Below are 25342 nucleotides of genomic sequence, written 5' to 3' on the forward strand. Positions count from 1 at the left end.
ATTTCTCAATATGATTGTGCTCTGCATCAGCAGATTGGAACAAAGTGCCGAAAACTATTCTGTAGAAGAATGTCAACTTTTCTTCCATTTTTGCCTTTATTTCATTAAATGGTCGATCACCCCTCTAATCTAATGTAAGAATTAGTATTTTTCTGTGTAGCAAAACAAAATTTGATCATACTATGTCTAGAAAAGCCTAGGATTGGAAAATTAAGAAGAACAAACCATTTCCCCAAAAATCTTCCTAATTAACTTGAATTTCTATATTGAGAAAAGTAAATGTCTGGCAGCTTTTACAACCACATTAAAAGTGTACAATAAATATCAGAACAGACTGAGTGACTTCTGCAAGACCAGGAGACTAAAAAACAAAGTTCTAATTAAAGTGGGAAGCCAAATTAACTATCTCCAAAAACTGAAGATTTTTGTTCTAAAAATCTAGTAGATGCTGAAGGGAGAATCAAATTCCCTGAAAATTTAAGAAGTTACAAGGTGATTTATTACGATTCATACCAGAAATTACAAGTAAGCGGAAATGCCACTTGATTTTCTTTCCTTCAATGGGTAAATGAAAACATGACAATTACAAAAAATGAATATAATCCTTTCTCGCATTGTTCTAGAAAGTGAAGTTAATTTGGTATTGCCATTCAATTTCACAGCAGCTCAAAGACTTTGGCAGCAGAACATGATACAACTCTGTTAAAGTCCACAGTGGTTCAACTCATGTTTCTTAGAGATACTTTTCCCACTTATTGTCAATTATATATGCTAAAGACCAGCTGTTTTGAATAAGCTGATGCCTTTTCAAAAGGTGGACTCATTGAAAAATCCAGATACAGCTATGTGAAAAGTATAGTGCAAAATACTGAGTTGAAACCCAAAACCTCCTTAAAATCAGCTTCAAACTGCCAAAGTCCGTTGCATTCACTAGCTTCAGCCCCGTGCTTGTTAAAATATGGTGAATGTGACACTGAGTAGTTGTACAACTGAAAAAAAATGGGAAAGTGCCCCTCTCCCTCTCTTCAGCTGACTTGTCTGGCTTCCTTTCAACAACTGTTTTTCTTAAACTCAGATTAAGTGGAAAGAGGTCAAAAACACAGCTGTGTGGCGGTTCTCAGAGGGCTGTGAAGTGAACTCAATGTTCAGCCGCTGCCCCATGACTTATTTTCTTCCTCTACTAAACAAAACTGCACCCTAAAGTTTACCAACTTCTCTCCAAATTCAGCCCAGCAGGGTTCACACAGCCTAGACATATAGTTATTCCAACATTAACTTGGTAAAAACTGACAGGATAGCTTTAAAACTGAGCAGTGTGACCCACAGATGGGCTGTTAATCATGGAAGTTTTGCTTAAAAAACCCCAAACAAACAAACAAAAACCACAACCTCCACACTCATGGGGACATGCTAACACTTTAAAAGAAAACTGTCAAATCCATTAAATGACAGTGTCATCCAGAGTCAGTCTAGGTAGGCTAGCAGAATTGTGGAAATCTATTAGATTTTCTATGAGGAGTCTGAGAATTGAGGTTTTTTGATCAGTTTGGCCTAAGACAAAACCTGCCAGTTCCCACCAGCATAGTTTGTAACATTAAATGGCTGATATTTACTGTAGCAGACATGCACTTTCTCATCCCCTTGACTAAACTGAGAGCATCCCACACTCATTTCTCTTGCTCTTCCATATACTGCCTGAGATCTTGTTAAAGGAGATGTTTTCTTTTGTATGTGGACTGAAGGTAATGAGGATGTACCATAAGTCTGGTATCCCGTGAAGCATGAAATGATTGAATGTATGCTCTCGCAGACTAATAAGTTGGTGGACAGTATAGATACATTCTAACTGGCCGAAGAAAGGAAAGAAAACAAATTGGTTCTGCTCACAGTCAATAATAACCAAAACAAATGCAAAGTAAATTAAGCGGGGCATATCCTCTCAACAATTAAAGCCTCAAAGCTGTGAGGAGGCAAAGGATGAAGAAAGCACGAGAGATGACAAGAGGAAGAGAGACACAAAGGGAGATCACAAGCTAAAGGGAGAAGAAAGGACAGGACAGATAAATTCACCAAGAATGGAGATGTACTGAGATACAGCATACCAGGGAGGCAACTGACAGAAGTCCTGGGAAGCAGTGAAAGAAAACAGAAATGGAAGGAGTAAAGAGGAATTGGGAGATAGAGACAGAGTAAATGAAATGCACAGACACACAGTGGTTTCTTACAATCATCGGTCCTAAATTATCTTCACTTTAATTAAGAGAGGAAGAAAGTCTCCAGAGTTATAGAAATGTTATGGAACAGAGGCAAGCAAGTAAACAAAAGCTCACAAACACAGCAAATAAAGTAACAGAGCCAGCTTCCTCATCACAAAGACTAGACTGGACTCTATGGTCTTTCACAGCAGTCTTCATATTGTTAAAATCCCCATCAATTTTTATTCTCCTCTTATTATCTGTTGCAGTACAAAATACAGCCATTGCCTGCAGAACTGCAAATCTAATACTTGCTCTTTGACAGAAACATTATATACTTTCCAGAGGCCAGCCATGTGGTAGTTTTTACCGTTAACATAGAACTTGTCCTAAAAATCCTAAAAATCTGTCCTAACATAGAACTTGTCCTAAAAATCATGCTAACTTCCACTTAAATTGTAACAGGTTAAATAAAGGATACCACATGCATTGTAGGTCTTCTCAGTTTATTTCTAAACTGCAAAACTTTTTAACTGCTATTTACATTGTACAGTAGTTCAGTAACTTTCAGAAGCTGAGAGGCCTGGAATAAACATTTAAGGTTAAAAGGCAGGCACAAAAATAATGATGATCCAGTAAATCTAATGGTTTTTTTGAGAAATTTATGTGGTATTACTGAGATGCTACTTCATATGGCTACACTACAAGACTGATTTATTTAAATCCCTTTTTAAGGATTATAAATTGTCACAGATATTATTAACACTTGTATCTGCGTGTATGTCTGAAAAAACTAGGCAGGATGCAGTTTAATCTCTCACCAGCATGCCTAATAGATTTTTGAATATCAGGGAGATTTTAAGTTTGGCACCGAGACAAACTTGCTAGACATGTTTATAAACCTCCTGGCAGATCTGAATCTGCTTAGCTTCAAAAAAATCCTAGCTAAAAGCATTACCATATTAATTGGTTATATGTCAAAAATTGAAAAAAAAGATGTTCAAAGTACTTTGTCCTTGTAGTATTTATATGACAGAAAATAATATACAAAAATTTATAATACTCACAATTGCCACCTGTTCTGTTACTCCTTTGTCCCACAGAGTTTTCAGATTCTTTGTATGGGAATTGAAGAGTAGTATCCAAACTTCGAAAGCCTTCTTTGAGGGAGTGGTGCTTATAGTATTCTACAAGTTCCTTTCAGCAAGGAAAAATACTATGTCATTAGAAATTGAAATCACATCCTTTTCAACATTCTGGTGTACAGTCAATGACAGTTTCATCATACAAGTAACCTTATTTTATAATACAACATCCCACAGTACATATTTATTTTAAAAAAATCAAGTATCCTAAATATTGACCGCTTTTACACTTCCACTTAACTGATTTTTGGGTTTTGTTGGGTTTTTTTTAAAGTAAAACCTTACTGTCAGAGTCAACGCTTACTGCTCCTTTGAGCCAGGCTGAGCATGTATTTGCTTTTCTGAAATCAGGCAGAAGGCAAGGTCAGCTGATTGTTAACTATATAATGGTAACTGTCCTTGTTTTCTCAAATTTCTTTTGCAATGATAAGTGATGTTTATCCACAAATGTATTTGTAAGTACACAGATCCAAAATAAAGCATAAGGCTTGCATATAAGCATAGAAGTCAAGAGCAACTTAATGAGCAGACACACGGACCATGTAAACCTTTCAAGGCTCTGCCATTAAAATTTGTGAGGGTTTTTTTTGTTTGGGGTTTGTTTTTTTTTTTCAGATATTGTACACTGACTGAAGAATCTAGCATTTCACATTCTCCTCAGGCCCAATCCAAAAATTTGTCTGGGTGTGTGTATATATGTGTGCATATATATAAACATACATATGCACACACATATACACACACAGACAAATATTATATATACTCACAAATTTTTAATATATGCACACACAGATATATACATGAAAATACAAAAAACTGTCTCAAACAGTTTATGTAACCAAGGAGATAAGTTACTTTAGCTTCTATTCTAAAGAAGGCAACACCCATCAAAATACTGACAGCTCACGTTACTCCTTTGCGATCTTCAACCCCTGCCATTGCCTTTTACATTTGAATTAGTCCTAATAATGTCAATATCACACAGTTTGTACACAGAGCCTAGAGTAAGATTAAAAGTGACCAGACAATTCAAAGCAAACTTATTTCATTTGATTAATGATACTTCAACGGTGGGGTTTCATTCTTCAGAAATGCAAGCACAAAGCAACATATTTACTGTAAACCTTTCACTCCTACCAGTAACTCAGTCATTCCATTCTACTAACTTACATTTAGAATTCCAAAATCAAAGGTGACCAAGCCAAGCTTAGGTCAAAATAAGGAAATAGTACTGTGTTCAATAATTTCCTTCTAGTTAAAAAAAAATTTTTAACAAAATTATTAGCCTACAACAGCCTACATCAGCAATATATTAATTCCAGCCAAAGAAAATGATTTTTTAGTGCATGAATATTATTTATTATGATTATCAAATTATTTAGTCCAAGATCTAGTGCATAAACCATAAATTCTTGATACGAGTCTGAAGACTATCTTCTGAACTGAACTCTGGAGCACTTCACTCCCCATGCTGTGAGCTGCTGCATGTCTCTGAAACTGCTTCTAAGGCAGAGTCCAAAGCTAAGTAAAATCTACACCTGCTTTTAACAGTTCATAATCACAGACCTGCCAGGCACTCTACGTAAGCAGAAAGGCCAGGAGAATACGAACTGTTTGGGCGTTGTTGTCCGATATCAGCACAGCACGCAAGCTACAGTGTCAGCAACCAAATTTTCTGTCACACATCACCACCAAGTACCCAGACATTCAAATTACCAAGGCAACAGAGAGAATGATTTGTAAGTAAGGAGCATTCAAAGTAGGATTTCTGGATAAATGCAAAAATAATTAGTATGAAACTTTTGTTACCTTTTTGCACCACATAAGTCTAAGAATTACGCTGTTTGGTAAAGACAGTAAGAATTTCAAGTGGACAGATTTTATTTGTTGGCAAAATAAGTAAAATGGTTCCAAACTGAGAAAAAATTTACTCTGGGATACAAAGATTCAGTTGCTTTTAAAAGCTTAGTTTTTAATACCATTCTTCCATGAAAACAGTCAACAAACAATTGGCCTCTAAAACATTCATTGCACAAATCTCAGTAGCAAGCTTACAAACTGGTAAGTAAGGTAAGTAGCTCTTGCCAGCATGGATGGGGCTCCTCAGGAGTGTGTCACATTACCATGATTCACAGCAGCAGCAGACCTGACCTTTCACTGCACCTTGGCCTCCTTTACACACTCAGTTCATTTTAATTACTCTCGTGAAAGTTTCTCAAATGTACTATGAAAACTATGTACAAGAGCTGTTCTGCTTTTGTTGCCTCCATAGTACAGAACACTGTGTCACTGCAGATCACTGCTTTAGGTTTCCATGGCTGCTGGCTTTGTCTCTCTTCTGCTCCCAGTTCTACTCAGACTACTTTTGTTCCTCTCTTCTTTCAGAACTGTTACTTTCTCTCTTGCATCTACCCAGAACAAAGCAGTTGTTCCACAGCATATGCAAACAGTACTTACACTATCACTTGTCTATTTAACTTTCAAGGGCAGACTTCATAACACCCTAAAACTGAGTTATGAAATTACTTTTTCATAATTGAATGTCAGCGAGGTTGAATTGGTAGCGATGAGGCCTTTATACTAGAAATTTCTTTTGTCCTCTGAATTCTTTGACACAATGCATACTCTTTTTGTTTCTTTTTTATCCAAGTTTGTGTCCTGTACTTATGTCTCTGATCTTTCAGCTCTATTTTGAAACCTACATCAGTGCATTAAACTGCATCATTTCCATAAGAAGACATCTGGCAGCACGCGACTCCAGCTCACGCTTTGCCAGGATCCTGAGAGCACTCATATGTTCTCATCAGTTTCCAGTGAATCATTTGTAGTGTTTGCAGACTAAGCAGCCACATCCTTCATGCATTTGAGGAACGCCATTATTTCTGTTGCTACCAATGATAAGATCTCAGGGTCCCCAGCCCTAACACTAAACGCTTCACTGGTTTTTAAGTGTCAAATGAAGACATTAGGGCGCAGAAACAGCTTGGTGCATTCTTCATCAGGAAATTTATGTCCTGCCCATTCTAATGAGCACTTATTTCAATTAGGGTCAGGCAAAGCATAGATTTCTACTTGATTTTTTACCACTTATAGGATGTTCTTGCCTTACAGAGTATCAGTGGTTAAATTAAAATAATTTCTAAGCTTTCTGGTTTTAAAGCTTCTCTCCCTGCTCTTGTTTTGCATTGTCCTTCATTTTTATTTATCGTTTTAGGGTACTTGGATATGCATGCAGGAAGGCTGCAGCATAAGTTTTCATCCAATTGATTGCACTAAATATAATATATTGAACAGCCTTCCTTTAACAATGCATCAGAAAATGCTCAAGCAGTAAAATTCTACAAATGCACTAAGGTAATTTATTCAGACACCTTGTATTTATGAGTCTTGTCTGAGCAAAATGAGCTGTCAAGAAATTCTTCCAAATTAAAGTTCAAAAAAAGGAATTTCTTCCCAGTACAAGATGACACTGACGTAATATTGAAAGCTCACTGATCTGGGCAGTTATAACACCAAACTCTTATTTCTGGGGATGAACTATGCCTATAGTTGGAGTGAAAGTTAATGACAGCACCTATGTTTTCTGTGTTATTACTATAGTTTGCCAGTGAGTGGTTTGCTGCCACAGAGTATAAGTTTGAAGTAGCCACACAGTTGCTTTAATTTAGACTAGTCGATACTGACTCCAGATGACTATTATTCCAACAAGGATTTCTGAGCTATTAGCAGTTTAGACAGCCCCATTCTCTAGCTGCACTTCTTTGCCTGGTGCACCAGGACCAGGAAGATCAGCCTCTCCCAAGTTTTTCCGGGCTCTCTGACACAGCCGCACCTTGTATCTTTCTCCCTCTGAACTTACACATCAATAGGCATCATTATGTCCAGCAGCGTACGTGTACGTGTGCTGGGAAGGAACCTTCACCTAGCTACTTTTAGGGATCGTTACTAAATAGAGAAAGATTTCCAAAGACATCCAATTCTCCTTTCAAGATTCAGCCTAACTCTATAGTGGGCTGATGCACGGGATTCAAATTCCTCCTCTCTCCCACATCGCTGCGAGGTACACAGCCCGGTCCTAAATATAAATATGTAGTTTTAAGCACATACTACCATCATATAGAGAATAAACCATAAATATAAAAAATTATTATATTATTAGCAGGTATGGACACAATTCAAATCTCTCACTCTCACAGCCTTCTGTAATTTCACAAACCAAAGTAGCTCTAACAGCAACAGCTACATAGAAAATCGCACATTGTTAAAAACCTAATCGATACTTACCATTAAATTTTTAAATTTTCTATTTTCTGCAATGTGGAAAAAGCCATCTCTTGTTAAAATCTTGATGTGTTTCACTTCGTTATTGTACCTGTAGGCAATGAATAACTTATGAATATAAATATGTTTTTAATCAGACACAATCAATAATTACCTGAGGGCATGCCCCAATAACACCACATGAATAAATTCTTAGGACAAAATGTATATCTGTGCCAAAACAAAGTTGACGTCTAATTAACAAATATATTTATTAAAGTACAGCCAAAGAGGCAATCTGTATTCAGAAAAAAAGTCACAACTAACTGCTCATTCTAATTGGGAATTCCCGTATATTTCTTACTTTTATATTCATGTTGATATACAACATGAAAGCAAACAAGACCCTCACAATAATTTGCATCCACAGAATTTATGAACCCACATTTTACTGAAATGTCTGAGATGCAAAGGGCTTCAACAAGTTCTCACTGCAGTCAATGAAACATTCTTATTCACTTCAGAGAAGCAGATCACATCACACTCCAAACACTTGCTCACTGTACTGGTTTTGGCTGGGATAGCGTTAATTTTCTTCCTAGTAGCTGGTATAGTGCTGTGTTTTGGATCTAGGATGAGAATAATGTTGATAACACGCTGAGGTTTTAGTTGTCGCTAAGCAGTGCTTGTACTAAGTCAAGGACTTTCCAGCTTCCCATGCTCTGCCAGGTGCACAAGAAGCTGGGAGGGGGCACAGCCAGGACAGCTGACCCCAGCTCGCCAAAGGGCTATTCCATGCCATATGACGACATGCTCAGTACATAAACTGGGGGGAGTTGGCCAGGGGGCAGCAATCACTGCTTGGGGACTGGCTGGGCGTCAGTCAGCGGGTGGTGAGCAACTGCATTGTGCATCACTTGTTTTGTATATTCTTTTATCATTATTATTATTTTCTCTTCCTTTTTGTCCTATTAAACTGTCTGTATCTCAACCCACAGGTGTTAGGTTTTTTCTACCCCCGATTCTCTTTCCCCATCCCACCAGGAGGCAGGGAAGGCGAGCAAGCAGCTGTGTGGTGCTTAGCTGCCGACTAGGGTTAAACCACAACAGTCCTTTTTGGATGAGTTTTCTTGCTTTTTGGAGAATGCGGCTGGTTTTGGCTGGGATAGAGTTAATTTTCTTCCTAGTAGCTAGTATGGGGCTATGTTTTGGACTTGTGCTGGAAACTGTGTTGATAATACAGGGATGTTTCTGTTATTGCTGAGCAGTGCTTACACAGAGTCAAGGCCTTTTCTGCTTCTCACACCACCCCACCAGCAAGTAGGCTGGGGGTGCACAAGAAGTTGGGAGGGGACACAGCTGGGACAGCTGACCCCAACTGACCAAAGGGCCATTCCATACCATATGACATCATGCGCAGTATATAAAGCTGGGGGAAGAAGAAGGAAGGGGGGGGGACATTCAGAGTGATGGCCAAGTAACCATTACACATGATGGAGCCCTGCTTTCCTAGAGATGGCTGAACACCTGCCTGCTGGTGGGAAGTGGTAAATTAATTCCTTGTTTTGTTTTGTTTGCGTGCACAGCTTTTGCTTTACCTATTAAACTGTCTTTATCCCAACCCACAAGTTTTCTCACTTTTGCTCTTCTGATTCTCTCCCCCATCCCACCATGGGGGAGTGAGCGAGTGGCTGTGTGGTGCTTAGTTGCTGGCTGGGGTTAAACTATGACACTTACTCTTACCCAATATACCAGACCATCATTTTTGTAGACTCGCTTGCTACATCAGCATTATAAAACCATTGCTACCTTCCTACTATAAATCCTGGGTATTTTTGTTGGCAACTTCAGTTTTCCTATATCGACTCTCTTCCAGGCTGTGTATGATTATATAAATTCAAACAGGTTTTTATTTTCCTTAATTATTTCAAATATTATCTAAACATAAATGAGAACAGGAGAACTTTCTGTAGGAGATCTTATTCCACTTACTTAATACTAATTGCATATTCTCCCGACTCTTTGGTCCTGTGCCGCACCAGGTAAGTGCTATTTACTCTGTTAATAAGTTCACTCTCTGCTTGCAGTCTTTCCATTGCTCCTGCAAACCTGTATCAGAGAACAATAAAAATTGCCTATGATTTTTTCAAAGCTACAAAAAAAGTCTATCAAATACACAACGCAGAGTCCCAATATTCTGCATATGATGGGGACCTAAAAATACATCAGTTGCAACTGAATACCACTTCCAGATCTTTGAATGAAGAGTAAAGCATGAAAAAACTCTGCATGGAGGAGCGAGGAACAATTTACTTTTCTCAATTAGAAAAGTACTTGTGCACATGTTGAATACAATGCCTGTTAAGGAAAGTACTCGAGCCTGAGCATTAGCTAAATGACTACTGGCTTGAATAGCTCATAAAACCAAATGTTTTTCTGAATCATGTGTTGCAAATGAAACAATAAAACAGTGGTCCAGAACCTTTGAATCTCCCTGAGTTCTAGTGGGATTTATCTTAACAGAGTGGAGAATCAGCCACCAGTAGTAAATTAGGTCAAAAAAAGTCCTATACAAAAATCTGGTACTTATACAAACACACTATTTTTTTTTTTGTTTTGTAATTATTCATAAATTCTAAAGGCTAAAGCATAATGGGTAAACTAAACATCCACAAGCAAAAAAAAATATTTCAGCCTAATATGGACAAATTTGAAAGAGCTGATGCTAAGAGTTGAAAGCCAAGACAAATAAGTCACCAATTCTGCAGCCTGACTGCATAAGCAGATTTGTGCCCTTGCTCTGCCTTGCTGGTTTGGGTGGGACTTCATGAGAGGCTGTCAGCAGATATTTATTTGTAAAACTAGAGGTTAAACTGTTAATTGAGGAGAGGGAAGTGACCTAGCTTCCAGGCAAATGATGCTTATTTTACCATTTTAGAAAGTAGTCTAAAGACAGTCAACATCACAGACCACTACTATGTAAAATTTCATACTAATACATCACTACCAGTTAGAAGGGAGCTTTAAATAAAAAATAGTTATTTTATGAAACACACCAGGGAACATGCATTTTGAAGTTTATCACAAAATACATGACTTTTTACAGCAAGTTTCAGCCTAAAGTCATTTTTCCGTTAAGTATTAAAAATCCCTAGAAGATAAAGACTGATTCCAATGATATGCTTTCTTCTAACAAAATTATAAATAGAGCAAATGTTAGAATTTAATTTAAAATACCGATTTTAAATATTAAACATTCTATTTGGCTTGTTATGAAAAAAATCCATATTTGTTTACTTCACTTTTGGCAAACTAGAGGAAATCAGAACTCACGTCTAAATGACAAAGTATAAAACCAGTGAAAGAACACAAGTGATGCTTATTCTGTTCTCTCAGAATCACCATGTCTTTTCCAGAAGTGAGCTGAATTCCGGTAAAGAGTTCAGACACTACATAAGCCCCAGGCCAGCAGTGGTTGTAGTTTTGATACACTGTCCCTTTTATATCTCTACAGTCTTTTTTTTTTTTTTTTAAAGGAAATGCAGAATTACTCACAAGACAAGATGTATTTAACATTATTCCTTCTCTTTATTCACTTAGCATATAAGACCTATTTGCACACTTCATATTATACTCATCTCTATTTCAGACCTCTGGGACTAAGGCTGCACTGCTACAGACTTGTAAACAAAATGTCAAAATCATTAAGCACTTTATTACATCAGAAATGCTTTTAGGCAATGCATGGTGTTGCTTTCCCAAACCATTACACAATGCCTTCTTCAGAAGCCTAGAAAGGTTAAACCAATATAAATTAAATTGTAATAAACACAGTTGTCTTTCTATGACTGCTTCTTTCAAAGAGATTCCTGTAAGACTAGACAGGGACTCACCACAGCTGTGAAGAGTAGTCTACTGGTTTAGGAACCTAGAACATGAAACGATACAATAGAATGAGGATCAAGATTTTTTTCTAATCAACACAAATTAGATAGCATTGATCTAATTGTCAATATCCAGACAAAACAAGTTAAAAGACACAGACAATCTAATTAGTCTGCAAGTCTATTTTCTTCTGAAGGAAATTACAAGGACAAATATTCCATACCATTCTGAAAGTAGTACAGAATATTTTAACTCTTTACTGCTCTGACAGATTTTTTTACTTAACAGAACTGTTAGAAGTTTTTCTGACAATGCCTACATTCTAATTTCATACATAAAATAGCCCAATGCTACATACTGTTGAAAAGTTATCATTAAAATGTGCAACAAATTTACAGTAACATGTATAAAATTCAATTCATGTATAAAATTCACTAGAAAGACTGTCTACTAGGAAATATAGTATATAATCTTCTGAGAGAGTGTTGAGGATAATCCACAGATTGTATTGTATGACATCATTCATACCTTTGTATTTGACCTGGTTAACTCTTGTACTGCATTTTAATAAGCATGGAATTTGATTCTCAAATTCAATTTTAAAAATTAAGCAAACTACAATCAGTTTGCAAAATTGATGTTATATGTATACATAAACAGAATCACAGAATCACAGAATCACATAGGTTGGAAAAGACCTTTAAGATCATCAAGTCCAACCGTAAACCTAACACTACCAAGTCCACCACTGCACCATGTCCCTAAGCACCTCATCCAATCGTCTTTTAACTACCTCCAGGGATGGCGACTCAACCACTTCCCTCGGCAGCCTGTTCCAATGCTTGACAACCCTTTCAGTGAAGTAACATTTCCTAATATAGAGTGTAAACCTCCCCCGGTGCAACTTGAGGCCATTTCCTCTCATCCTATCTCTTGTTACCTGGGAGAAGAGACCGACCCCCACGTCTCTACAACCTCCTTTCAGGTAGTTGTAGAGAGCAATAAGGTCTCCCCTCAGCCTCCTTTCTCCAGGCTAAACAACCCCAGTTCCCTCAGCTGCTCCTCATAAGACATATGCATAGGTAATGTTTTTACATGCACAAGATGCACAGTGTAGCAACCCCCACGAAAATCAGCATTTCATCTTGACCATCTCCCACTGATGTATGATACTTCGGTATTACCCTACTCTTCTAAAACAACATGTGAAACTTGCAAAGTGCTGAAAAAAGTATTTTAGTGGAAGCTTAGCATACATCTTGCAGACTTATAACCTAATGTCATATATTCTTAGATAAGCTAGTGATTTCTTTTTTTTCTTCCAGTAAAACCAAAAAAATGTTTTCTTGTTTTCTGGAATCTAGTAGGGAAAAAATTACAGTAACATTCTTCTCATATTTTTTTATTTATGATATATGGAATGTCTTCAACAGAGACTTCCAAACACAGATCAACTCAGGAAGATACTATTATACAGGCCTACAAACTTAAATTAATTGAAATTGAAATTGATTACAACTCCCACTAACCTGATCTCAGGTATCAACCAAGATACCTATCAAGTCTCTATACTTGTCCTTGAAATAAACTCCAGTGATGGGACAAAAAAAGCCCCCCAAAAACACAAAACAAAACATAAGAAACCAAAAAAACACCAACACAAAACCCCCACCTCCCTGCATATTTAATCACAGTATTCTGCAGTTAAAGTTGCAAGAGTCAAGTAATGCAAAATTTTTGTGTTACCCTGTCCAAAATGCTATAGTATATTCTAGCACTATTGCTGAGGTAGTAACAGGCAGCTTTTGAATAGAAAAAAGCAGAACAGGAAGCTATGAAGTGATTATTGAACCAGGATATTGTAAACTAGATAACAGCAGATGGTATGAGTTGAGGGAATGTACAGAGGAATATGATATTTACAACCACTTGTGTTGGTAACATATTATCTTGCAACCTCCTCAGAAAAGCACGGTTACTGGAATGCAAAATTACTAAATTATTGAAAGAAGTAAGAATTGTTACAATTTCACCATTTTAAGGCTCTCATCTTCATGCTAAGAAGCCTCAACACTAGAGTTATATAATGCACTTACTCCAAACACTTCACTTAAAACACTGGCTAAGTATTTTCTTAGATCATTTCAGAACATTTTTTAATTGAGAAAGTTTTAAAAAGACTTACATTAGGAATTAAATTAGTATCTCTCCTAACTTCTCTTTCTCCACAGAATTAAACAATACTGCTCAGTTTTTTGTGATAGGATAGGGTTTTGGCTAACTTTAAATTTACTTAAGATGTAACTTCTATCCCTGCACTGTTAAGATTCATCTCCATGAACCAAAATTCGCAGAGTTCACAAAGCTCTGCTTACTGCCTTTGACGTAACGGTCACTTAAACTAAATACATAACCACTTACTCGAATGCCTCTCAACCAAAGATTTTTATGATAAAATTCTGAATTTTACAGGACAGCCCAAAACTTACATTTTTTCTAAAAACAAAGCAGACACTAGTGTGGAACACATCAAAGTTCTCTGTGATAAAACCAGGCTCACATGTTCAGCTTGCACAACAGTAAAACTATCCAACTGTTTAAACAGTCATTAAGTTAGTCTACTCCTTGAGAGAGAAAAAGGAAACATGCATTATTCCCAAACAGTGTAGACAAATGGCTCTCAAATAGTAGCATTTGTAGTGCTGGTGGTACACAAAGTCCTTTGAAGTGTAGGGCACCTCACACAGCCAGGTACTACCACTGGCAGCAGCAGTGGCACTTCATATCCCTACAGCTACTGACAGTGTTACTCAGGCACCTCTGCTTCTAATGGTGAGACTTGGAAAAAAGTTAACAGATTATGAATATGTGGACAAAGAATTCCTATGAGAAATGTTTTATTGAAGTGACCAATGAGACATTTCAAGGCCAACTAGGCACTTACAGAGTCTTTACATGCTGCGAGATATTTCAGTAACACATTTCATCTACAGAAGAATTGCACCTTTGATGATTTGTATTGAGCGGTTGCATCACTTGTTTTTTTTTCCCTGGGTTTTGTTCCTCTCTCTATTTTGTTGTTTTCCTTTTCATTACAATTTAGGGGCTCCCCCCCCCCGCCCTTTTCCCAATTATTAAACTGTTCTTCTCTCAACCCACGAGTTTTCTTACTTTTGTTCTTCTGATTCTCTCCCCCATCCCACCAGGGCGGGGGGCAGGGTGAGCGAGCAACTGTGTGGTGCTTAGTTGCTGACTGAAGCTAAACCGCAACACCCCCATAGGACTAATTAAATAACAAGCATTCTATCAGCAGCGGGATAAGAAAGAATAGTTAAAAAACAAATAAACATTCTTAATTTGTCAAGTAGTCCTACTATGATGGAAAGGATATAAAAATTCAAAGATGGTTCAAGTCCATCCTTCAGAGCAGTTAAACAATAGATGAATAGTCCTTTTCATTAATTTTGAATGGACAGATATATATATATATATAAAACAAGTGTTGTTCATTGTCATGAAATACAGTAAAATCAAACGTTATTCCAGAAGCTCTTGGCTCATACTGTGCTATGTATCCAATGCCTCTACAGAAATGCGAAAACTGGAAGAAAGCTAGGAAGAACCAGGTATTACTCATATGGTGCAGAAAATGTCTGCTGACATATACTACTCGTTGCAAAGAGGAAAAAATTGTTTATAGGTACATCTGTGAAAAGTCTGGAATATAGGTATTCTGGAGCTCAGCAGTTTTTCATTCAACAGTCATTCCTAAAGTCTTTTGATGTATGTATTTTATGCTGTTTCTGGGCATTTTTATATCAGCTGGTTGTAAAGACTGTTAGACTTAATAATAACAGTAAAAGTTATAGCATGTTTAAAACCTGATCGATGTTTCAGTATCTTTAACTGCATCATTTATCATAATAAGATGTTTATATTTCATCCTTCCAAGTTAACAGCGGTAAAGCATCAATTTATCTTTTTGTTCTGATCATGACACCAGTTGGTAACATTTCATGACTAATATTTATTCATTATGTAAAACTGTATTATTTTCAATACTCCTCTAAATATTATATTTCTAAATTTAGCAGAAAGCTTTATCACTAGAAAGCAATCTTCACAACATGCTGGTAGCGTTTTTCCTAACTTTGGATATTCCTCTTCCTCTGCTTTAAAGTAGTATAGTGGTGGTTCCTAAAACGTTGCTACAGTTGCTGTCAATGATACTGTACAATGACTGACTGGGTGGCTCCAAGAACCTAACGCCAGTACATAGCAGGTACTGCCGGTGCCCCAGAGAGTGACACCACGGCACGGGAAATCCACAACTTTTACAACAAAAAAGGGGTGGAGGGAAGAAAGCTAAGTTCATATAACATTTTCATCTTTATTTCAGATCTCTCACCCAATCTAACATACCTTGTACCTACAAATATTCTGTGCATCAAACAAAATTCTGAAAACACAGGGTACTAAAGATGTCTCAAGATATACTAATGTATTTATATTCTTTAGGATCACATGTATATTTGTTTTAGAAACTAAGGCACAATATAAGGCTTAAAGGCATATCAAAATGTAGCCACTAACAGCTGATGCCACCTACTTATAAACCATTTAAGTGGCATATCTTGATTGCTGTAATGAAAGCAATTCTATTAATAAGTCAAACTGTTGTGAATCAAGTTAAAAGAAGTTCAAGCTGTCTTAAAGCAAAGTAAGGAATATGATTCATCGCTGGTTTTATGAGTTCACATCAATTAATCTCAATGAAGGGATATACAGTAATCTGATGCACAGTGTTATAGAGGGCAGAGAACGAAGGAGCAAGCGTACAGTATATTAATGCATCATCACGTCTGTATACAAAACTCTTGAGTACCCATTATAAAATAATTTTTCTTATTGTTATCCTGAACTTTTCTAGATTGAGAACATCCTTGTGTGAAATAAAGGCAGGTAAGAACCTACAGAGAGGAGAAAATTTATCGAGCAGTCTGAATTCAAAGTTTTCTATTAGTTTTACACATTTTTAAACTCACTACTTATGGTGTAATCCCTCTCTCTAACCCAAAGTGACTGGGGAATAGATTAGAACCACAGCATTCCCACCTCACTGCTGGGGAAGAAAGAAAGTACACTTTCACATAAAATGTGTTTGTTCTATACTCTGGAAACTCTTTAGACAGTTCAATTTATTAATATTCCCAAAAGTTAAATCTGCTTCTCAAACATGTTTTCTTGACATGTCCTATTTATATCCAATAACCAAAAGTATTAGAATGTTATATTTTAAGCAAAATTGAACATACCATGAAAACACAAAGGAACTAAAAACAATACAATTTTCGTAAGGTAAGATTACTAAAGTGATAGTATGAACTAAGTAGTTTTTCTGTAAGATGACAAACAGAATTAAACAATTGTACTTACACATGGGCTAGGCTTTACTGCATCACTTGGGAAGAAACCAAGCTCTCCTGTTGTTAGATTTCTGCCCTAGAAAAAAAACCCAAAATGTTCCAATTTTGAGACATAATGGGGATTAATAGTAAATAATAATAATACATGCACAGGGATTTTGGACATTAAGACTATATCAAAGAGTCTTTGAAATAAAATGCTGTTCTAATGAAGTGTTACTCAACAGTTGTGTGGGCTGTATTGTTTTTTTCTAATTTATATAATTAATAATTATAGCTGATACACCTGAGAGCTCTGAGAGATGAGATGCAAGAAGGGGGCCCAGAGCCTGGGTTGTGATTCCCAGTTCTGTCAATGTCTGCCAGTGTCCGATATCTTCATTAATGTTAATTATCTCCTTTCAAGTTACTTCCTCCTCAGTTGGCATCGCTCTAGTGAGAGCTGCCACACTGCAACATTACAGATCCCCAAATGACTACACCACCATGCAGCAGCAGTTGCAGCACCTGAGAAATCACACTAACTCCAATGGGAATTTATGGCTAATAATCCATCAGCCAGTTCAGATACAAAGTTCTACAGTTAAGGGTTTCCATAAGTGATGTACATAATTGAAAATCAGGTGGGTGCGAGAATACTAACAGAATTAAAGATTAACTCTCTGTCTATGATATATTCACAACATGTGCATGCGCCCACACAACTGGGAGACCAGCTGCAGAAATGCATCCAGCATGGCCTAAACTCAGCCTTTTATGCAACACAACTCCTGCCCCAAAGTTGCAGGACCACCAATTTTCTCTGGGCTTCTAAGGGCCAAAAGTGACCTGATCATCACAGAGCCACGTCTCAGCAGCTCACAATTCACCACCAAGCTCTCCTGAAGAACGCCTCCTCAGCCAGACAGAACAGCAAAATAAAAACACCTTTCTAGTCCTAGTAAACATTCAGCTGTGACCATGCTGACCACATTTTTCAGCAGAGCGGAACAGAGCACATACCTAAAATTTCTAAACACAGATACATAAAATGAAGGCATCAAAATGTGTATTTTGGCAAACAAATGTTTTCATTTAACAGATTTTTTCAAAGCACATAAATTCCTAACCACCATGAAATTTAATATACTGACTGTAAACATAATATACTATCAGCATTTGTCAATGAGAGTAAGAATGAGTACTTTTCAAGCATTGTAATCTTGAAAATTACATTTATTTTTTATTTTTGATGGCATACCTGCAACATAAAATTAAGAAGGGAAAAAATGCTTCAGAAACAGACATGGAATTTCTTTGGGGTTTTAGTTCATTTTGTTTCTGTAACACTAAATGTGTAATTGTACCCTAATACCACCACACAAAACAGAATTCAGCTATTTCAAACAGGGTGGAGCTGAACGTAAAAGCAAGATTTAATGAGGGTTTATGAAAAAATTCTTTGACTGTGATACCCTAAGCACAATAAATGAGTGCATCACTTTCCTAGGGAGATCATTATGCAATTTATCACACACAGATAGGGACCCCAGTAACTGCCATCCTTACCAAATATACAGAGAAGTGCACAGGCAGCAGAGTAAAGAGAAAAGCAGTTAAGCAGTGTTTAAGCTATAATATTCTGCATAGCAATGATATTAAAAAAAGAATGATGTTGCAAACAAGTGACAATCTTATAGATCTGAACCTGTGTTCAGCAAAGCTTCTTTGCCCTCTTTCCCACTATCTGCTTGAATACAGGTTACCCTTTGCATCCATATATTCTATTTACTCCCGAAACATGAATCCTTCTGAAGTACAGACTTAACGTATAAGCAGAGCTCTGACACAGTCTCCCATCTAAGTGATACTTACCTACAACACTAATCTTGTCTGAATAACAAGTGATATCACAGTCAATAAGACCAACCACTGAATAAAATATATTAATGAGAAAAAGCATTTGAAGGAGCACAACTGAACATTAGTTTTGTATGTGCCCACACACCATCGCTATTCATGAGAAACATTTATATAAAGTGAAAGAAGCTGAACAAGATGACACGTCATGCAACATATGTCCACAACAACTAGAAAGCAGCCAAGGATCAGAATCTGATGAACTCAGGGACAGACCCCTGTGTTACCTTCTGAAAGTGCAAAAAGGGACATCATTTCAAATGTTCAATAGTGTTTCATAATGTTTATAGTGCTTCCTCCTGCAAGTCATGAATACAGTCTGGATACTTACAGGATTACCTCTTACTGTTTTTCCAGAAATGTATTTGCACACCCCAAAATCTAGAGTGAAAGCTAGCTTTGATTTGCAGACATTTAAATGCTTCAATCTGCACTGAATTATACCAAACTGAGCTGTTCTGTGACCTCAAGTAAAAATAAAAAAAATAAAGTGACATTACAGCCACTAAAGAAACTGTAGTATGTACAGAAAGATGAGTCCACGGGACAATATGATGTATAGCCAGCATTATATTACCTGGTTTAGATACTGCTAGCAGTACACAGTGATATGAATCACAGCTTAAAAACCCAGTAGAGCATGAGATTAGCTGTGGTCCATACCAGTTAAATCATTATCACAGTGCAGGCAGATGCAACGTATACACATTCAGAATAAGGAAACTGAACTTCAATCCATAGGCTGTATTGTAACATATATGTGCATTTTCACTTTTAAGTATTCTGTAGGTAACAAGTCAATGGCACTTGCAGCAAAAGATGAATCATCTGGAGGACACTGAACATTCTTTGAAATGAAGTGGTGTGAAACTACATCAGTGGACAGGCTTATCTGAGAGGTACAGCATTAAGAAATACTCTCTGCCCAAGCAACAATCCTACAATTTCCTTAGATGTCACCACTTGTTGGAAGATGCTGTTCTGTGGGACACAGATGTGTCGCTTCGTTGGGCTAGGAGAGGCTACAAGTGAAGTATGCGTTCTACGGACAGTACACCAAGACCAAAGTGAAAGCAACAGTACAGAAGTCACATGGACAGACTCTCTCATCACACAAAATATCCCCAAGTACTGTGACTAGTACAAAACTTTTCCTTTGTATTTTGAGCAATACCATGAATGTAACAAGCACTGAGACAACCTGAGAAAGACTTTGTCTATTGAAGACAAGCGTCACATGAGATAACTGCAGATGGCTTTGTTAGTTAAATAAAAGCAAATCCTTAAACAGAACAGGGTTTGATTTATTACACACTGCTGAAGGAAACAGTTCACTTTAAAATGCTCTGTCAATAATGATCTCATATTAATAATTTGATAATGTCCTTAGGAGACTAGGTTATTTTGTTTACTTTAGAAATCCTAGCTAAATTCATCAAGGTTTGGTGTCAGTCATACATAAAACCATGACCTGTTGTCAGATGATGATTTCAAAATTTAAGATCTATCCATCAACTCATTAACAGCAGCAAAATTATATGCCACCACACTTCACTTCTACTAATCATTTCTTTTTACTTTATGTCTCCTGCTTGCTAATCGCTTATTGTTTGATGAGTAAGCACTTCCCTTGAACACTGCCCTATAATGGCTTACAGTCATTATAAAAGCAGAAGCAAAGAACTGGACAGAACTAGTTCTAAAAAGTACATTATGTATATACTATTACATTGTATTTCTAAATTATTATATAATATATTAAAATATATATTACATGTATGTGTGTGTATATGTGCATAGATCATCATATATATAAGGGCCAATGAAGCCCTTCAGCCCATTTCTTTCAATGACAGTCTCAGCAAGACTAGAGGCTGATTCACAACTCGTGTACCCATTTTAATGAGGGAGACTTTCTGAAGCCATTTGACACATTTGCTCCAAATTTCCAGACTGCTGCCTGCTACTTAGCTATGCAATGCCCATTAACTTCATTGGGCATGCACAGAACTAGAACTCCAGGATAGCTAAAATTTATAAATTATCATGTCCTTCACCCATTTTTGTTTTGTTTACTGCAAAGTGTGGTGAAGAGAGGAAGGAGACAGATGAAAAATTACAAGCCAAATTACAAGCCAAAAGGAAAAAAAAGGCACTTTCAAAAGGCACTTTTACAGTGCTGTCTCCCTAATATTTCAATTTTATATCGTAAGTATATTTACAATATATTTAATGCCTTTTGGCTATTTACAGCAGGACCACTAACTACTGAAGCATTATAAAGTACATCTGTAATAGCTATTACTTGATATGAGTTCAATCTGCATCAAAGAAAAGCTGGTTTCGAAAAAGGAAAGAATCAGTCCAGGAAATATCTGTATTCTTTTGGCATACTTGAGAAACATGATTGCCTGAGGATGGTGGGTAATTGCAATGCAAGCCTGTAAAACTAGAATTACATTATATCTTAGGGTAGGCATTGCGGCACCCCTGAAAGCCTATCCTCAGGTTAAGCAGGTACCAATTTACTCAAACCAAACTCCGAAGAGGGGAGAAATATTCACATCTATAATAAAAATCTGACTACTTCAAAGCTGCACTATGACAGCTGAAACAACTAGCAGTGCTCTGGTTAAGAGGTTTGAAATTTCCATTTAAAACACTAAGTTTTCTCCTCTCCCCCCCCCCCCCCCCAGGCCCCTCTTCCTTTTCTTATTTCATTCTGCAAGTGACATTAGCCAAGCACCAACTAGGCAAGCAGCATGGCTGTTCTACTCTTGCACCTTGACTGAGTAAAGAAAAGTAGTCATGCACAAGGGGATGCATGAGTATCACCATAAGACCATCCTTCCCTTTATATGCAACCGGGTGTTTACTGAGGAAAGTAAAATAACTTGTGACAGCATCAACCCCCCCTATATTACACATTCTCTTTGAAGAAAGCTTAGGTTTTGGTTGGTACCAGTGAAGAGACAGAAAGCAAATTCATGGAATTCAGAAATGCTTATCCCAGCCATCTTATTGTCTCTGTGATTGCTCAGTTTGCCTCTCAGAAAAGTATTTGCTGTTTCATAAAGGAAAAAAAAACATACTTCTCCTGTTTTCCAGACTGCATAACAGGCAGATTCATATGCGTATATGGTCTTGAATTACTACAGAACTTACCACAATAATTGCTATATGATAATTCAAACATTAACTTAGCAGAATGTTAATGTCTATCAAAACACATTTGATTGCATTTAAGCTATAGTTTAAGCATTGCTTAGTAACTTGTGTTTATTTGATGTACTGTAAAAAGAATGAAAAAATTATACTTAAACCACACATACTTATCTATCACAAGCACTTGAATTTCTAAACTGAGCAACAGTCAACTTAATAATCCATTCTAATATTAGTCTTGTAGGTCAGCTGTAAATTACTCTAAAATGCCTCTTGAATAAAACTTACAGATTTTAATACAAATTGTGTTTTGCATGTTTTTTTCTTAATATGCGTTTTAAAATGCAGATGTCATAATACAGATTTTCATAAGTCTTGTAAAGCAGTCTGTGACAAGACAGCTTGTGAGAAAATGAATTTCCTGAATGATGCTAATGGAGATGACAATTTCCATTAAGATTCAAATCTATTACTAAGGCTTCTGGGGAAAAAGCCTCACGCGCTTTCTGGTTTCTGCTAGTTAAACACAGTGAGATTCTAACTAAATTCTTTAGCGTGATAGGTACAAATAACATCTACAACAAATTCCAGTAGACTGAGTTGATGGATGTATATGAACATGGCAATTGAATCAGTCCCACAAGGTGCCAATAATTCTGTCTTGTACTAAGTGTATTAGTCAGATGATTACCTCCTCGCCAGTCCCAAATCAAGAGCATGCTTAAATGCTTCTCTGGATCAGAACTCAAGACCTTGCAGAACCAAGCCCTACATATAAAACTATATAGGCCAAAATCTGCCAACTAACATTTGAAAAGATTTATTTTTATTGATGTGAATTATCAATGGTCTGCTAAATAACAGGTTGGGGAGGGGGGGAGGTTGTTTGTTTGGGGAGGTGGGGGTGTTACAGTTATTTACATATTTTTAAATAGCTAAAGCAATTCTATTGTTTATTACTTCCCCCGGTTAAATGTTTTTCAGGATGATGCAGTGGCATAGGAAGAGAGTTCACTGATTTCAGTCCTGGAGAGTTTGGAGAAGATTCAACCCTAACTGAAGCCAGCAAAAAAATGTATGACCTAACTCATGTAACAGACCAAGCAGTTTTTATAATTATATTCATTAACTTATTATAGCCTCAAGGAAAAAAGAAAATCACCAAGACAAAGACAGGAACGACAATTCAAGACAACAACAGATGCTTCCCAGTTGTTGTTCTATTACTATCCTGAAAGTTCTTCTATTTAGCTCTATTTCTATTTCCATCTATCCAATAATATCAGTAGTACATAGGATTCTAGTATGAACAATTAAGAAAACAATCAAGAAAAATGAGACATGCTTTAATGCATTTATCTTTAAAGTCAAGGCAAGACAGCATTTTGAATCTGTTTATAGTTCTCAATTAAAAAGGAATTTCAGTAACAGTAGTACTGATGTGAATCACGTGATACTGAATTTTGCCTTCAATAGAATATACTTTTCCCATGTACATAAAAAACTGTCCTTAACTGACTTGAGAGGTCATCAAGAAGTTTAGGTGTGGTTCTGTTTTGCAGAGCTATTTCTCTCCCCTATAAATCTAATATTTGTAACTGGGTTTTGCCAGTATAGCTTTTAGTTCTACTATATTAAGAAAAGCAGTGACTGAAAATTCACAGGATTTGCTGTTTATGTGCCAAACGCTCTCCTTAACTCCTATAATTTCACTAGAAGGATTGCTACCAATGCCACGTTCTTGCAGATTTACTCACCCGGACTTTTACTCTAAGGCTGCAAAAATTAAACTTTACACAATATAGGAACTATTGGCACTTTAAAAGTAAAAATAGTTGTATTAGACATTTATTTTGGATAAAACACAAATATATTCTTCTGTTGTTCAAAAAGGAAAAAATACAAGAGCAATATATCAATAAGAATTTAATATCTGGGACTAATGGAATATAGCCATTTGCTAAATGATACAATACCTGCCAAAATAAGCTATGTGCATCTCCTCTTATTAGTTCAATAGTGTCCCCAATCTGGATATGCAATGGTGGACCATCTTGTGTCGCTGGCTGTGGTATTCCATTGTAGTTCCGAATTACTTGCATTTTTGGTAAACCTGAACAAACAAACAAAGAAACAAACAAAACGTACGTCAGCATATATTTTTAGTTAATGACAATTCATAAAATCTGAAGACCACAAAAGCAATCAAAGAGACACTATGTCTTTCATAAGACACTATGTCTTAATACCTCACTAAGGCACTAAGGCAATGCTTTAGTACTATACCATGTACAACCTAATAGAAAAGAACTACTTTGAAAAAACATCTCTGTCCTCCCTTCTTCTTGGGGTAAAGTTGATTTCATGTCTACGAAGGCTCTTTCCTCTACACGTGCACCCCTGGCTCTGCATAAGGTTCAAATATTAAGGCCACTTTGTAGTTCAAGGCAAAAATCGTGATGAACTGGTATTGACGACACCCATATGGATAACCTCATCAGCTTTAGATCAGTATTACCAAAAAGCCTACTGCTGATGTGAACATGTCCAAGAGAGTAAGGATGACAAAAGGATGACAATTCTTCTAGGCTTCTCATAAGACTTTTTCTTCTTCCTCTTTGGTTTTGTTTTGGGTTTTGGTGTTTTGGGGTTTTTTTGTTTTGTTTTGTTTTTTTCAGATTTTCAGGTTTTGACAATATTTTTGGATACACATAGCAAAGCCTGGATCAATTTAAGGTTTCATTTTCAAGACAAGAACTCTAGCTGCACACTAGTCCTTCCACATCAATACTGGCTGTGTCTAGACAGCTGATCTGTGATTTTTTTTTTTTTTTTTTGAAGGGAGCAATCCACTTCTTGAGACACAAAATATTTTCCCCAAAGATTAATCTCTCTGCCTGTACAAAGAACTAACTCACTGTTTATAACTACAGTTCAAGAACCCTCCACAAGCATGTACCAAATGGGGGGCGGGGGACAGGACTTCATCCAGAAGAGAAAACTGTGGGTACTGTAACTCCATGTTCTTATAACTATAACGACACTTTTAAAAAAAATACTTAAAGCATTACGGACAGCTAGTGTATTGCACTAAAAGAGCGTGCTGTGATATAAGAATACTTGAAATCAAGTGAAGTACCACCCACTCCATAACAAACATAGTAAAGACTTAAAAGCTTTTAGAAAAGCATTTTTTTCCACTCTTTATACTGCCAAGGAAAGCATAATTTTAACAGAAGGATCTATTTTTAATTACTCTCCCTCTATCTTTAAATAAAACTTTATATAATAATTTTCCTGTTTTTAACTGCGCATGGGATGTTAAAAATTACTACAATTAAGTAGGCATAACCTTAACCAGAACTTT

General features: G+C 36.6%; 1 protein-coding gene across 1 annotated transcript in view; it reads right to left on the minus strand.

The window, feature by feature from the left end:
• The window catches only part of VAV3 (vav guanine nucleotide exchange factor 3), a 175577-nt gene that overhangs the window by 12482 nt on the left and 137753 nt on the right, over positions 1 to 25342 (minus strand). The window contains exons 20-25 of the mRNA XM_072867909.1: positions 23952 to 24088; positions 16922 to 16987; positions 11494 to 11528; positions 9593 to 9709; positions 7625 to 7712; positions 3263 to 3392 (exon numbers count right to left, since the gene is read on the minus strand). Coding sequence (XP_072724010.1) covers positions 3263 to 3392; positions 7625 to 7712; positions 9593 to 9709; positions 11494 to 11528; positions 16922 to 16987; positions 23952 to 24088 — 573 coding nt within the window. The remainder of the gene's footprint in view (positions 1 to 3262; positions 3393 to 7624; positions 7713 to 9592; positions 9710 to 11493; positions 11529 to 16921; positions 16988 to 23951; positions 24089 to 25342) is intronic.

The sequence above is a fragment of the Ciconia boyciana genome, chromosome 7 (assembly GCF_034638445.1).
Source record: "Ciconia boyciana chromosome 7, ASM3463844v1, whole genome shotgun sequence".
Taxonomy (NCBI): Eukaryota; Metazoa; Chordata; class Aves; order Ciconiiformes; family Ciconiidae; genus Ciconia; species Ciconia boyciana.